Source organism: Numenius arquata, chromosome Z (genome assembly GCF_964106895.1).
Source record: "Numenius arquata chromosome Z, bNumArq3.hap1.1, whole genome shotgun sequence".
Lineage (NCBI taxonomy): Eukaryota > Metazoa > Chordata > Aves > Charadriiformes > Scolopacidae > Numenius > Numenius arquata.
In genome coordinates, this window is record NC_133616.1 from 3,130,022 (window position 1) to 3,145,819 (window position 15,798).

Genomic DNA, 15,798 nt, shown 5'->3' on the forward strand with positions numbered 1-15,798 from the left:
CAGCTTTAAAGTCCTCGAACTCTACACAAGGTAGACGGGTTCTCTTAATTACAGCCTGTATCATGATGATCTATTTACCCTTTGTATGGTGGAGTTGGGGTTGCGTGTGGAACTTGTCCTTTCCTGTTCTACCAGTCGAACCAAGCAAAATCTTCCCGTACCTCTAGGGAATACTGCTTGGTTTCGAGGAGGAATGGAGAATTCTCCATTTCCTTTCAACAGCAGGAAAAATTCACTATTATTTCGGGCATGATTTGAGGGAAATACAGATTCACAGTTTTAACTTCAATTTTCGCGGTATGAACATCTCCATTTTTCTAGCAACAGTTGCTTCCCAGGTTTTGTGGGACCTTAGAAAATGGATTTAGTTTAGTTCTACTAAATAATATTTGCATTTTGTTGCCACGGTTGGATGTGGTTTGAAAATACTGTGGTTTTGCATGGACAGTGTTGGAGGCCCTCGTTGGTGACCATCAAGGGAAGAGAAGGCTCCAGGAAGATGTTATAGCAGCCTTCCTGTATCCGAAAGGGGCCTACAAAAAAGATGGAGAGGGACTTTTTACAAGGGCATGTGGTGATAGGACGAGGGGTAACGGTTTTAAACTGAAAGAGGGGAGATATAGATGAGATATTAGGAAGAAATCTTTCACTCTGAGGGTGGTGAGAGCCTGGCCCAGGTTGCCCAGAGAAGCTGTGGCTGCCCCATCCCTGGAGGGGTTCAAGGCCAGGTTGGAGGGGGCTTTGAGCAACCTGGTCTGGTGGGAGGTGTCCCTGCCCACGGCAGGGTGTTGGAATTGGATGATCTTTAAGGTCCCTTCCAACCCAAACCATTCTGTGAGAAGTACCACTAAAAGAATTGCACCTTCACTGGGAGATATCCATGTCCTCAGAAACAGCTTTATATTTTCTTGGTCAGTGGCCACTGAAGTCAAACCCTGTGGCAAACAGGTCTTTGGAGGATTGAAGCAGTTGGGTTTGGTACCTTGGCAGGTGTCATTCAGCATGTTTTCCCTTGGAGCAGGATGCTCCCAGGCTGTTTTCTCTGGGATGGGAGCCACCACCTGGCATTTCCTCCAGCGTAGCCTTGTCACGGGCTGTCCTGGAGCTTTGCGTCGTGATATGGGCTGAAAACGTTGTGTTTCTCTTGGGAAATGTTGCATTATCGCATGGGCTGACTTGTCAAAATGGTGAGATATTGCTGAAAACCTGGTCTTTCAGCTTATGCAGTTATTCGGGAACTCAGCAATAGCGAGTGTCAGGATGGTATTTTTATTTAGTAAAGTGTCTGGGAACAAACTTTACTCCCTTTGTGACAGCTCTACTTGTATTTCTAAGCAGTGATCAGAGATGCCGGAGTTAGTTTTTAAGGTTATATTCACCATAAGCCCTGCAATTACAGAATCACAGAATCATACAGGGTTGGGAGGGACCTCTGGAGATCATCTAGTCCAACCCACCTGCCAAAGCAGGTCCATCCAGAGCAGGTCCCACAGGAACATGTCCGGGTGGGGTTTGAATGTCTCCAGACAAGGAGACTCCACCACCTCTCTGGGCAGCCTCTGCCAGGGCTCTGACACCCTCACAGCAAAGAAGGTCCTCCTCATGTTGAGATGGAACTTCTTATGTTCCAGTTTGTGCCCATTTCCTCTTCTCCTGTCCCTGGGCACCACTGAAAAAAGCCTGGCCCCATCCTCCTGACACCCACCCTTGAAGTATTTATAGGCCTTGATCAGATCCCCCCTCAGTCTTCTCTTCTCCAGACTCAAAAGACCCAAGTCCCTCAGCCTTTCCTCATCAGAGAGATGCTCCAGGCCCCTCATCATCTCTGTAGCCCTCTGCTGTTCCCTCTCCAGCAGTTCCCTGTCCTTCTTGAACTGGGGAGCCCAGAACTGGACCCAGTGCTCCAGCTGTGGCCTCCCCAGGGAAGAGCAGAGGGGGAGGATGACCTCCCTCCACCTGCTGGTCACCCTCTTCCTGATGCCCCCCAGGATGCCCTTGGCCTTCTTGGCCACAAGGGCACATTGCTGGCTCATGGTCATCCTGTTGTCCACCAGGACTCCTAGGTCTTTCTCCTCAGAGCTGCTCTCCAGCAGGTCAGCCCCCACCCTGTCCTGGTGCAGGGGGTTATTCCTCCTCAGGTGCAGCACTCTACACTTGCCCTTGTTGAAGTTCATCAGGTTCCTCCCTGCCCAACTCTCCAGCCTGGCCTCACTGTATGGTGGCACAGCCTTCTGGTGTGTCAGCCACCCCTCCCAGTTTTGTATCGTCAGCAAACTTGCTGATGGTTTCCATCCCTTCATCCAGGTAACTGATGAATATATTGAAGAGGACTAGACCCAGTACTGACCCCTGGGGAACACCACTTGTTACGGAGCTCCAACTAGATTCTGTTTTAATTTTTCACTTAATACCTACTTTCCCGCAATTCAGCTTTATGGGCAAGAGTTATCTGGCTTTGACATAGACCAGCCAAAGAGTATATGCCAATAAAATTGATGAAGATAAGATTTCTGTCACCAAAGGCTTGGCTTTGAAGTTCGTTTGCGCATTAAATGTAAGAGCGGTTTTTCTCGGGTGCTTCCTTCTTTCCCCTCCGCTCTTCCACTCCTTTGGCAGAGCGAGTTTATTTTGTTGAAGGTTTTATTTTCTGCTGAAAATGCAGGAAATTCAGACGGCTCTCTTGGAAGCTCCCCAAAGCGAATACAAACAAGATACATATGCTTCTCTTAAAGTGACTAAAAATAAAGTCAATTATTTGAAACTATTTAACTGTAGAAATTCCCCTGTAAAGAGGAAAGGGAAGTTTACATCATTAGAATTGTGGAGGCTGGTAAATTATGTTATCAAGGTGAAATGCCCTGGAACGCCAACTTGTCTGGTCCGCACAAGAGAGTACATCACCCGGGAGTTTATAATTCCTGCCTTACGGGCAGGCGTGGAAGAGCTAATTACCAATTTTTTCCTCCTTGCTTCTCCCTGGTGAAAAAAAAAGAGTGGGGGAGGAGCTGTCTGTTTGGGGTTAATTTGGTGGTTTTGATAAGCCTTAAGTATATGGGGGGTGTATCCTTTTGTTTTCCATCGTTGACAAAATTGCCTTTAAAGTCGTATCTGCGTCACGAAGGAAGTAGTTGTTTACAAAGACAAGTTTTTATGTTCTATGTCTGCAGATCATATTTTGGGGGGGGAATCTCATTGAAAATACTACACATGAAGAATTATAGTGAGGCATGGTGGGTAAGAGCTCAGAATGAAGAAAAGCCATAATTAACGTTGCCTGTGCAACCTTCACCCTCACCTTTTCTCTATCTACTCCCTCATCCATATAGAAACATAGAATCATAGATTTGTCAAGGTTGGAAGGGGCCTCAGATGTGAGGATGGGTGGTCCCCACTGTGTGGATGCAGCAACACAAACGTGACGTAGCTCTGCCTGGTAGGTAGAGAATCATAGAATCACCTCCTGCTTGAGGTACCTTCCTCTGACTCCTAGGAGAGGAACATCTCTCCTATGAGGACAGGCTGAGAGTTGGGGGGATTCAGCATGGAGAAGAGAAAGCTCTGGGGAGACCTTAGAGTCCCTTCCAGTCCCTCAAGGGGCTCCAGGAAAGCTGGGGAGGGACTCTTGATCAGGAAGGGGAGCCACAGTACAAGGGGGAAGGGTTTGACACTGCAAGAGGGGAGATTGAGATGAGATGTGGGGAAGAACTTCTTTGCTGTGAGGGTGGTGAGAGCCTGGCCCAGGTTGCCCAGAGAAGCTGTGGCTGCCCCATCCCTGGAGGGGTTCAAGGCCAGGTTGGAGGGGGCTTTGAGCAACCTGGTCTGGTGAGAGGCGTCTGTGCCCAGGACAGGAGAGTTGGACTAGATGACCTTTGAAGGTCCCTTCCAACCCAAACTATTATTTGATTCTTCTTCCACACTACCAGGCTGGGAGAGGACGATGGGACTTGCAAATGAAAGCAAAGAATTTGAATTCTCTTCAGCACAGTATATTCAATATTGGTCAAGGTTGGAGTTCAGCTGTCATCTACATGTGTACAGATGCTGGTGTCTCCATTTAGGCATGGCAAAGCAGTGACACTTTGAAATTCTCTTGTACGTAATAACCATAAGCTACATAATTTGCCTCTGTGTGCCCGAAAGAACATCTGTACCATTTTCTATTAGTTTGTCCCACAACACGCCTTAACATCAAGGATTAAATAGAAAATTCAGCCATGTGCTAGAAGAATTTGGAGCTTGATGGCAAAATAAGGTTCAATAACCTATAAGAGCCTTCAGAACAAATGACCTTGAGGGGGCAGTCAGAGCCAGCTGGGAAAGCGGAAAGTCGGAGATGATTTTGGTGCTCTGAATTTTGGAATTGTTAGGAAGGAAACTATCAAAGCATCTCAAGGTAAAGCTCCTTTAGGAAGCTTCTTTACAGCTTTTTGCTCTCTACAACTACCTGAAAGGAGGGTGTAGAGGAGCAGGGGTCGGTCTCTTCTCCCACGGAACAGGCGATAGGACAAGAGGAAACGGCCTCAAGTTGTGCCGGGGAGGTTTAGCATGGATATTAGGAAACATTTCTTCACTGAAAGGGTTACTAAGTCTTGGAGTGGGCTGCCCAGGGAAGTGGTGGAGTCACCATCCCTGGAGGGATTTAAAAGCCGGGTTGACATAGTGCTCAGAGATATGGTTTAGTCATGGGGTTTTTTTTATCAGAGTTTCGTTGATGGTTGGACTAGATGATCTTAAAGGTCCCTTCCAACCTAGGCAATTCTATGTCTCTGTTCTATGGCTCTTTTATATACCGTACGCGCTCCTTCCTCCGCTGGAGAGGGGCCTGCAGTGTCAGTCCTTGTGAACTGAAGCCACCGAGCTTCACCATGAAGAAACTTAGATTTTGAAGATTCAAACGCCCTGGCATCCCGTTACTGTCAGCAAGATCCCGCTCGCTAGAAGTCATTCGTTGTCACAAGCAATAAGGTCAGAATTCTGTTTGGACATGGGTTTTTTATCAGCCTGCATTTCCGTCATGTATTTCTTTTGCTACTATAGGTGACATTTCCACTTTATTTCATCGGGTTTCTTTGGATTAAGGCTTCACTACAGCGTGCCTTTCCTGTTGCGGTTTTTTTTTACCCTCTTTACATTGTGTGGTTGTAACGTATTGCATTGCCCGTCCTCGCTTGGGTTTTGGGTGGTTTTCTTTAGGCAGATAAGCTTCTTCCAATATCTGAAGGGAGCCTCCAGGAGAGCCGGAGAGGGACTCTTTGTCAGGAAGTGTAGTGACAGGACAAGGGGTGGTGGTTTTAAATTGGAAGAGGGGAGATTTAGATTAGTTATTAGGAGGAAGTTCTTTCCTGTGAGGGTGGTGAAGCACTGGAACAGGTTGCCCGGATCATCAAGTTCCAGCCCCCTGCCCTGGGCAGGGACACCTCCCACCAGACCAGGTTGCTCCAAGCCCTGTCCAACCTGGCCTTGAACACCTTCAGGGATGGGGCAGCCACAGCTTCTCTGGGCAACCTGGGCCATCATAGAATCATGGAATCATAGAATGGTTTGGATTAGAAGGGACCTCTAAAGACCTTCTAGTTCAACCCCCCTGCCACGGGCAGGGCCATCTTCAACGTAACCAGGTTGCTCAGAGCCCCGTCTAACCTGACCTTGAAGGTTTCCAGGGATGGGACATCTCCCACCTCTCTGGGCAACCTGGGCCAATGTTTCCCCATCCTCATGGTAAAAAATGTCATTAAGAAATCTCTCACCATCCAACTCGTATCCATGCTGTGAAACACCCCGGGTACCACCGAGAACCGCTTGTAGCCTGTGCCCAGGACCAAAGGTCAGAAGATGAGCTAGGCTTAAGCGAGGGGCTTTTGTGTGGGAACGGGAGGTGAGGACACATCTCCTGCAGCAACCAAAGGGGCTGCTGAGATTGCAGGTTGCAATCACAGACGAGATGGCTTCAGCGAGACTACCAGAAATCTAAAAAAAATATAATTCCTTTCTCTGAGACTTAATATAAACATTATTGGATCATGAAGGACAGCCTCATGTCCACCCTTGCGTAGAAATGTCTCTGCGTAACGTCACAAGTGACCGAAATTCTATTTTTCAAATGACTTATTTTCTGTATAGACTACCGTAGGAGGAAAGAAAACAGCAGGATAATTTTGTCTCAGTTTTTATTAGACAGTACAAGCCGTGAGGGATGGTCAACCAAAGTTAACCTGAATGACACATGGACATGCCTCCCTTTTTTCTCTTAAGAATTACTAACATCTAGAGGCTGGAGATTTGCGTTCATTCCTAATTGACCTTTTTTAACCAATTCTCTATTAGTAGAAAAATTAAAATTAATTTGATGTCATATTAAATTAAAAGGATGAGCGCTCAGAATGTTCCAACGTAGGAAACAGAAGATGGGTACCGTAAATTAAGCAGGTTTTTGGTGACACTGGGATCTTGCATCCTCCACTGATAGCGATTCAGCTGCTTTTATCTTTTGATGCTTTTATCTTTTATCTTTTGGATAAATACATTTGTATTTATCCAAACCGTGAGGACCTGCCCGGGGTTCGACGTTTAGGCTGCTTGACTTCTCTGATATTTCATAAGCCATATAGTTTTGAATTGGTTTTTACACATCAGTGTCTTTCCAGCAGTAAGTATTGAATTCTCTGGAAGTCTTTGCCCAGGAGGGTGTCGTGCTAATTATTAATTATATTGCAATAAGGAAAGCAACCGTATTCCAGGATGGTCCAAGACGAGAACGTCCAGCTCTTCTCTAGTTTGCCTTGACTTTGCACGTTTGTGTGTTCCTTGTTAGTGTTTATCAAACTCCAGTTCTTTTTTTCCGGCTGGTATTCTCATTCCTCGTGTTTTTCCTCTGCATCCTCTCAGCTTGTTTCCATTCTCTTCTCTCTGGCGTTATCACTTGTTTGTTCCTTTTTCTTTTAACAAAGGAGACCCACACAACCCGGAACCGTACCTGGATCTCTTGTAGCTGTCACTGCCTGGTTTGTTCCTTGTGCGACTAGAACATAACCAAGCATCTGGCTTTTTGCTTTCAAAATAAAAATCCTTGCAAAAAACCTACATTTAATGTATGAATTAAATGTATGTTCCTTCTCCTGTCCTGAGGAGGAACCATAAGGTGGTTACAGAGGATTACCTGCAGCAATGTTAGTGCTTATGTATACGTTGTCGTCCCTTTCGGAGGCATCATTTCAGTCTCAAAAAGTTGGTACCAAGCCATGTTTCTTTTAATTATGGGGATAATTATTTCTATGGGCATAAACAAAAAAAGGGAGGGGGAGGACTGGTACTCGTCAGTGTCAACAGAGTCATCTGAGCCTTGGTTTGTAAAGGAATACTGTAATAATTTTAAATTATTGAATTTGTCGATGATAAGCAATAAGAAAACACCTTTATGTTTAACTACTCATTTAAATGCACTGTTTCATAGATTGAGACCTGTCTACCTGTCTCCCAAAAATCAGTATCTGGCTTTTCTTTTCTTCTAACAGCCAATTCGGTCAACAAACCTCATTCTTACGAGGTTGCCTTGGATGATGTGGTAGCCCTTGTCTTGGCCACGCACGTTCTGCATTTCAGCTGCTCTGAAAGTTAATAGTCAGGGCGATAAAACTTCTTCTCTTCAACTGGGAAATGGTTTTGTAACCTTATTTCTATCTGTCGTGACGCCACGTCTAGATGCAGAGGGGCCGTAGCTTGATACTGGCGATCCAGAGCAACAAAAGCACACGGCGTTTTATCGGCTCTTACAGCCTTTCTCCATTGTCTCATCCAAACGCTGTCCTTGGCTTTCTGCTTGTTTTTTCCTGTTATGAAAACTTTACAAATGCTTTAATCGCTAATTATAGGAGCGTACAGCTCTCTCCAGATAACATATATGCAACCCTGGGATTCAGTGCCACTTCTCTGTCTTTTATGGAGCTCATTCTCCCTATAAATTAGGGTTTTTTTTATATATAGTAGATTATAGGTAAAAATCTGTAGCTCCTGGATTTCTTCATTTGGGTCCCAGGTTCTTCACCTGGAACACAGTAGCTGAAAAACAGATGGTTGGTTCTGTCCCTCAGCTTCTAAAAACTTAAAATATAATTACTGAGCAGTAACCTCTGGTAACTTTTAATTGTTTGAAGCTGACCAATTAACACCATCTGCCTTTTCTTGAAATAATGTGTTCGGAGATGATTAGCAGATAGTTTTCTGTTTCAACTAGATGTATGCCTGGCTTTTAAGGTGAATATATTTTATTAGAAAACACTTAGTTTTTGAAAAGCAATTGTGTGGCTTGTTGCCCTTCTGCTCACTGAAGAGATCTCACTTGATCCCGAATCATCACTTATCTGGAAAAGTAATGTACTCTGTATTTTAGGATAGTTTCTCAGCCTCTAGGTCATCCTGCTGCGCTGGGGAGAGAATTACACCAATGCTCAGAGCTTTTTAAAAGCCACCATAATATACCATATTCTGAATTAAATCCAAGTTGAGGGGACCACCTGTGTTTTGAACGTAAGGATTGTTTCTATCATAGAAGAATGCGATCCCATTGATGGACTAAGGAGCTGCGGTGATTTGTTAAGGTGTCTGCCAACATTGTGAGCTACACTACAACAGCAATTGAGGCAAAGCTATTAAAAAAGAGGAGGAAATCCTCATGTTTGGAAAAAGACCTGTAACGCACAGTCAGTCAGAACTCATTGCTGAAGAAGGAAATTTCATTGGAGTGTGTGCGCCAAATATAGTTCTTCAAACTAGAATATCAAAAGGCTTTCATCAGCTAATTCTCCTTTGTATGTAGAATCATAGAATGGTTCAGGTTGGAAGGGACCCTAAAGACCATCTAGTTCCAACCCCCCTGCCATGGGCAGGGACACCTCCCACCAGACCGGGTTGCTCAAAGCCCCGTCCAGCCTGGCCTTGAAGACCTCCAGGGATGGGGCGGCCACAGCTTCTCTGGGCAACCTGGGCCAGGGTCTCACCACCATCACAGCAAACATTTTTTTATATCTGACAAGTGAAGATTCGTACCTTATAATGGAAAACAACGCAGTGTGCAGATTGACTGACAGTCCAACTAAATGCTCCTGCAAGTTCAGCCTCGTTATAAAGTATTTAAGTGCCTTATGATAACTCAGAAAACAACTTCTTTGTAGGCAGTCGGCAAAAGGAAATGCCAGTGGTTTCAGTTTTTGTACTAAGCAGAAAAAACTCAAGCCGGTTTGGTGTGACTCACGTTCCTGCCAGACCTGTAAAGTCTCACAGTCCAATGTTTGATGGAGGTTTGATGTGGTGGAGAGACCTAACAGTATGAACAAAGAAGATTTGTCTTTTCTTTTCCTCCTATCCCAAGGAGGTCTCTGAACAACCACATGGGGCACATCCTGATGTCCAACCCAAGGAGGGAAATTCAGATGACCAGCAGGGCTTCTTATGGCACCTCCTTCAGCTTAGAAAGTTTGAGTTTCAAAATCATCAGGAATGGTTTGTTGAAGGCATCGGCAAGATGAAAAGCTCTACAAGTTTATAGAATCATAGAATCATGGAATGGTTTGGGTTGGAAGGGACCTTAAAGACCATCGAGTTCCAACCCTCTGCCATGGGCAGGGACACCTCCCACCAGACCAGGGATCTTGAGCATTAGGGCTTAGCGCAGTACAAAAGGAGATTTCTTTTTTCATTTATTGCAAGTATCCTTCAATGCCAAAAGAATACAAGATAAAAAGGCCAGGGACGAAGTCTGGAGAACGGTGGCAGATGTTCAAGGTGCAACGGATTTTGATCCCCATCAGTTTTCCTTCCCCTGTCTTTGCATTTCTTTTTCGCCAGCCACTTCTTATTTTTTTTATTTTCTTTTCCTCTCCTCTTCTCCCTATCCCTCCTCACCAAGCAGGGGCTCAACAGAAAATATATTAAATTCCATGTATGCTAAAGTTCTCCTACTTAGCACAGGAAGAAGGGTTGGAAAGACTAAATTCACTTAACCCTTGGTGAATTTGGCTGATGACAATACGTTAATGCTTTTTTGGCACGAGACGATGGCTCCTGTTGAGAGAATCAAGCTGTGAGGCTGAATACTGGAGTACGTTACATTTCGGTTAAAATTTTGCTTATTACAGGAGAAAACAGATCTCTTTCCAGATACAGCCAATGCCAGGTTTGCTCGCCGTTGAGACGTTAACCAGCTAAATAGCTCCATTAGTAATAATTACCTGTGCTCCTTCTTTATTACCTAATATATTTTTCCAGTGGAAAAGGGCGCGCTGACCTTTTATTCCTTTCTTAAAGGCGCAAGATCTGAACGTGATCGAGGAAGTGATCCGAATGATGCTGGAGATCATCAACTCCTGCCTGACAAATTCTCTTCATCACAACCCGAACTTGGTCTACGCCCTGCTTTACAAGCGGGATCTGTTCGAGCAGTTTCGAACTCACCCTTCCTTCCAGGACATCATGCAAAATATAGATCTGGTAAGCGATACGTTATTTCAAGGATGCTTACACGGTGTTTATCCTTTTGCGGGGTGGCAAATATTCATCGTCTCTATCGGTTTCTGTTAGAAAGTATGAAAATGTTGAGTTTCTCCTATTTTCTGGGCCTTCGCTGTGACTTCTTCTGGTTTTGGGATGCATCTGGTAAGGAATTCCCAACCTGCGACACCTCTTTCACTCCCCTAATGACAGCATCAGCTTCTCTTAATGGGACCCCCTTGTTAGAAACCCATCTTTTGGGGCAGAAAAAGCCAATTTTCATCACCACTCAATCTTTTCCTTTTCTCTTACTCCCATCACCAGCCAATTAATGATTACAGGGAATTTTTTTTAAAAAGCCAAGGGCAGGCCTTCAGCTGCCGCATTCCTGGAATGTTCAGATTCCCATTCCTGGGCTGTACCTGGGTGTTGTTTTCACCTACATAGTGTCTCCACAGCAATCTCTTTGGGTAAATAGGCATTTTAGAAGAAACCAAAAGTATCTAGTTGGAGGTCTGTAACAAGTGGAGTCCCCCAGGGGTCAGTGCTGGGTCCAGTCCTCTTCAATATATTCATCAATGACCTGGATGAGGGGATGGAGTGTACCCTCAGCAAGTTCGCTGACAATATCAAACTGGGAGGAGTTGTTGACACGATGGAGGGCTGTGCTGCCACACAGTGAGAACTGGACAGGCTGAAAAGCTGGGCAGAGAGGAACTTGATGAACTTCAATAAAGGCAAGTGTAGGGTGCTGCACCTGGGGAGGAATAACACCCTGCACCAGGACAGGGTGGGGGCTGACACGCTGGAGAGTAGCTCTGAGGAGAAAGACCTGGGAGTCCTGGTGGACAACAGGATGCCCATGAGCCAGCAATGTGCCCTTGTGGCCAAGAAGGCCAATGGCATCCTGGGGGGCATCAGGAAGAGTGTGACCAGCAGGTGGAGGGAGCTCATCCTCCCCCTCTGCTCTGCCCTGGGGAGGCCTCATCTGGATTACTGGGTCCAGTTCTGGGCTCCCCAGTTCAAGAAGGACAGGGAACTGCTGGAGAGGGAACAGCAGAGGGCTACAAAGATGATGAGGGGCCTAGAGCATCTCTCTTAACGAGGAAAGGCTGAGGGACTTGGGTCTTTTGAGTCTGGAGAAGGGAAGCCTGAGGGGGGATCTGATCAAGGCCTATAAATACTTCAAGGGTGGGTGTCAGGAGGATGGGGCCAGTCTTTTTTCAGTGGTGCCCAGGGACAGGACAAGAGGAAACGGGCACAAACTTGAACGTAAGAAGTTCCATCTCAACATGAGGAGGACCTTCTTTGCTGTGAGGGTGTCAGAGCCCTGGCAGAGGCTGCCCAGAGAGGTGGTGGAGTCTCCTTGTCTGGAGACATTCCAACCCCACCTGGAGACGTTCCTGTGGGACCTGCTCTGGGTGGCCCTGCTTTGGCAGTGGGTTGGACTAGATGATCTCCAGAGGTCCCTTCCAACCCCATGTGATTCTGTGATTCTGTGAAATAGTGGTGGATCAGAAGTTGTTACTGATGTGGCTCTCCATGGAGTTTGGAAAACAGTCGCTAATTAATTACTCCTGCATCTGATAGTGGTTTTGGTATTCATACTGAGAACCTGAGTAAGGATTCCTGCTGGAAAATGACAGTTTTTAAGTGCAAGAAATATATTTTTGTCCTCTAGTCAGAACTTGCAGAGCTGAGCAGTGCTTGAAGTCACGCTGTGACGGCTGGAAGGGTCACTGCTCTCACTTCGTATTTTCTGGTCATGCAAGAGCTTGGAGAGCGGAGGATTCGGAGCTCAAAAACTCTCTAAACTTTCGGCAGCTGCAGACCACAGCCAGCACGAGGCTGCCTGGATGATTAGGATAAGGTGTCTTCAAATTATGTAAAGAGAGGACATGGCATGATGAAGCTAAGTCATCTTCATTCCTGACTCAGATAGGGACCTTCTCTGGTTACTTGTCCAGATCCAGGAGGACCAGTGATGGCCACATCCTTCTTCGTGACAGCCCTGTGCCTCCCACAGACAACAGCGTGTCCTTTCCTTTGTAGCACTTAAATGTAGGTTTTCCTTGACAATTTAAACAATTCCTCCCCAAAACCCTTTAATATTAGGTTACAGCATAATGCCAGTTACAGTCAGAAACTATTTAAAGCCTTCCAAGGGAGCATGTTGAATTTTTAAATAGCTCCTTTGTTAGAGAAGTGAGGATGTCAAAAAATGATTTTTTTTATTTTTTTTATTATTTTTTTTAAAAATGTACCTGTCACCAGCTGGCACGTGGTGAGAGCTGTCAGGCTTGCAGATCTGAATAAAAGATTAGATTCAACTGATTCTTCTTCTACCCTGTCACGTCCTCCACTTCATACGCTGTATCGGCAGCCTCTACCATCCCGTACAGAAACCAGTCTTTGCCTTGTGTGCTACAGCCAAAATGGTTTAACTGGTCTTCCTAGTCCTTAAAAAAGTGGTAAATCCTGTTGGTTTTACTCTAGGCATGGTGGGCGAGCTTGTCTGGGACCATGTGGGCAGTATCTGAGAAGGACCAAAATGAGTTTCTGGCTCCCAAACTCTGCTCAGGCTTTTTCTCTGCAGTGATGGAGGTGATGGAGCTCCATCCTCATGACCGTTGTGAAGGTCCGAAATGTAGGTGTGCTCCAAAAGGAGTCAAAAATCATGGAGGGGGGGAAATATGGAAAGATTTGGCTCAATAAATTCCTTAACTGTACATTGCTGGAAGCTGGGAGGATGTATTCACAGGGAGGATCTTCCTAGTCTTGACCTGCTCTTATATTCTTATTTAAGCATCCATCCCATCCTGCTTTTAGAGGGAGAATAATAAGCTGGTGGGGCTTTTTGTGTGGCCAAGGCTGGTTATTCAGAGAAGTATGGATCACAGAATCACAGAATGCTATGGGGTTGGAATGGGCCTCTGGAGATCATCTGGTCCAACCCCCTGCCAAAGCAGGTCCACCTAGAGCAGGTTGCACATCCACCACGTATCAGGAAACTCTGTTGGGTTTCTGGCTGCTGTGCTCCATGTAATTTGGTGGCCCAAAATGTGGAGACCATAGGTGTAAATGGGAAATGTTGCAGCTTTTGGTAATGGAAGGGTGGGGAAGAGAAGTTACCTTTCTGAAGCCACCAAAGTGCATCTGCAAGGGCAGTGCTCCATCCTGAGTCCCTCCATTGGTCCTTTTTCTGGTCATTACACAGCGAAGTACATTTGGATTATTTCCACCCATGCTACAGTGGAAGCATGAGTCTAATTTCCATCATCAGATGCAACTAGAGGTCTATGTGAGCAGAAGGTGGGTGTGATACTCTTGACATCCCTCTGTGCTTCAGCAAAGTCCTCCTTACATGGAGTATAAGATTCTTTGATCCTAAACTGTAGCCCAGGTTTGTATTTCATACAGAAATACTCCCAGACAGCAGGGTGATGTCCTATAGTGAAGAAATCTGACCGAAATACAGAATATGTGCCACCTGTAATGATTTTTGGACACTGAAACAGTTGCCAGGTCGCTTTGTCAAGAATGTATAAAATGGATATGACATATCTTGACGTTAATAGTTTGCTGGTTTTACTCTGCTGCACATAATGTTCTCATAAGCCAAATAGGAAGCACGGAATAAGTGAAAGTGCTAAAAAGCGGATGGCAAAATGAGTTGGGAAACGTACTGAGAAGGTAGTAACGAGTAGTCGACGGTGCTAACGGAAAGAGGCATCTGCTGCAGGTCCTGTGTGGCAGACCAGTCCAGAGGTGTCCTCTACGCCCACTCATGCCGGTGACTTCTTAGCTGGATTACTCTGGGTTCAGGCACCAGGGAAGAAGTTCTAGGGAGAAGCAAGAGCTGTAGAAAACAGGACCTCTAAGGACAAACAGAACGGCTGCTGATTAGCTAAAGGAAGGCTAAAGGTCATGTGATATTTCTCAAATATATTTGTGTCTCCTATGAAGATGGGCTGAGAGAGTTGGAGTTGTTCAGCCTGGAGCAGAGAAGGCTCCAGGGAGACCTTAGAGTCCCTTCCAGTCCCTCAAGGGGGCCTACAGGAGACATTGGGAGGGACTCTTGAACAACGAGGGGAGCCATAGGACAAGGGGGAATGGTTTTAAACTGAAAGAGGGGAGATTGAGATGAGATCTGGGGAAGAACTTCTTTGCTGTGAGGGTGGTGAGACCCTGGCCCAGGTTGCCCAGAGAAGCTGTGGCTGCCCCATCCCTGGAGGGGTTCAAGGCCAGGTTGGAGGGGGCTTTGATCAACCTGGTCTGGTGGGAGGTGTCCCTGCCCATGGCAGGGGGTTGGAACTGGATGATCTTTAAGGTCCCTTCCAACCCAAACCATTCTATGATTCTGTGATTCTATGAAATAAAATGCTGCTGTGAAGGGAAAGGGAATAACCTACTTTACATACTTGTGGATTCACAGGTCATAAGGAAAGACTTTCTAATGTTAATAATAACGAAGCGCTGTGGTAGGTTTCCAGGCACTTACTGGAGACCTCTGGATAGCAGACGTTTGGCAGGATGATGCTGGGGCAAGAGACAGAGCAGGACATGGCTGTAGGAACACAAGAACATGGGGATGGCTCTGCAGCTCCACCAGCTGCTCAGACCAGGGTGGCGATTGTCCGGGTTCACTGTGACTTGGTGACAGTAACTATGGACTTTGGCTCAGGATTTGAACCATTCAGGCTACTCTGGAGATAACACGTAACCTCTGCGTGCTTCATCATCGAGGCAAAAAGAGGTAAATGTTTAAGAGTCATCAATGTATAGAACATTTTTATTGAGAACTACTTATTTGCCTCTGGGTTTTTATAAATAAGCTAAAAATCACCATTGCCAGCTGATTGGGAACATATGGAAACAGTTAATGCCGAACAGAAGAAACTGAAATCAAAATACCTTCTGTTTCCTATTAATTTACTTTTCATTTTAGAAAGTCATCTTAATAGGATATTGTGCATCTTGTTTAGCTAAATGGGATATTCTTCCTCTGGATGGGGAACAAAGAGGAATGCTCTGGTTCCTGCTCCGGCCTCCTGCAGGAACGTTTCAGCTGTGACCTATCGATACGTCTCTTGTTTCAGAGGTGGTCTCTGATTCGGTCAGCAACCTCAGCCGCGTCGGGAGAATTTGGTGGAGACTCTTCATTAGTAATTGCAAAAGATGAGTTTGGTTCGTGGCCATCGTGAGAACTCTCTGGCTTTCGTTACTGTCACATTTCCTGAGAGCTAGTGATAGATAGCGTGTGGCTGAACAGGCTTAACAGGGAACTGCTAGACTTTTTGTTTGCAAAATAGCCTG

The 15,798-nt window shown here is 45.7% G+C and overlaps 1 protein-coding gene across 13 annotated transcripts in view; it reads left to right on the forward strand.

The window, feature by feature from the left end:
- DYM (dymeclin) overlaps positions 1–15,798 on the forward strand; it is a 264,015-nt gene that overhangs the window by 202,895 nt on the left and 45,322 nt on the right. For 10 of the 13 annotated variants that reach the window (XM_074165634.1, XM_074165630.1, XM_074165639.1 and 7 more), the window contains one exon: positions 10,300–10,482. The exons of the other annotated variants lie outside the window; for them this stretch is intronic. In XM_074165634.1, the coding sequence (XP_074021735.1) occupies positions 10,300–10,482 (183 nt within the window). The remainder of the gene's footprint in view (positions 1–10,299; positions 10,483–15,798) is intronic. 13 annotated transcript variants of the gene reach the window in all.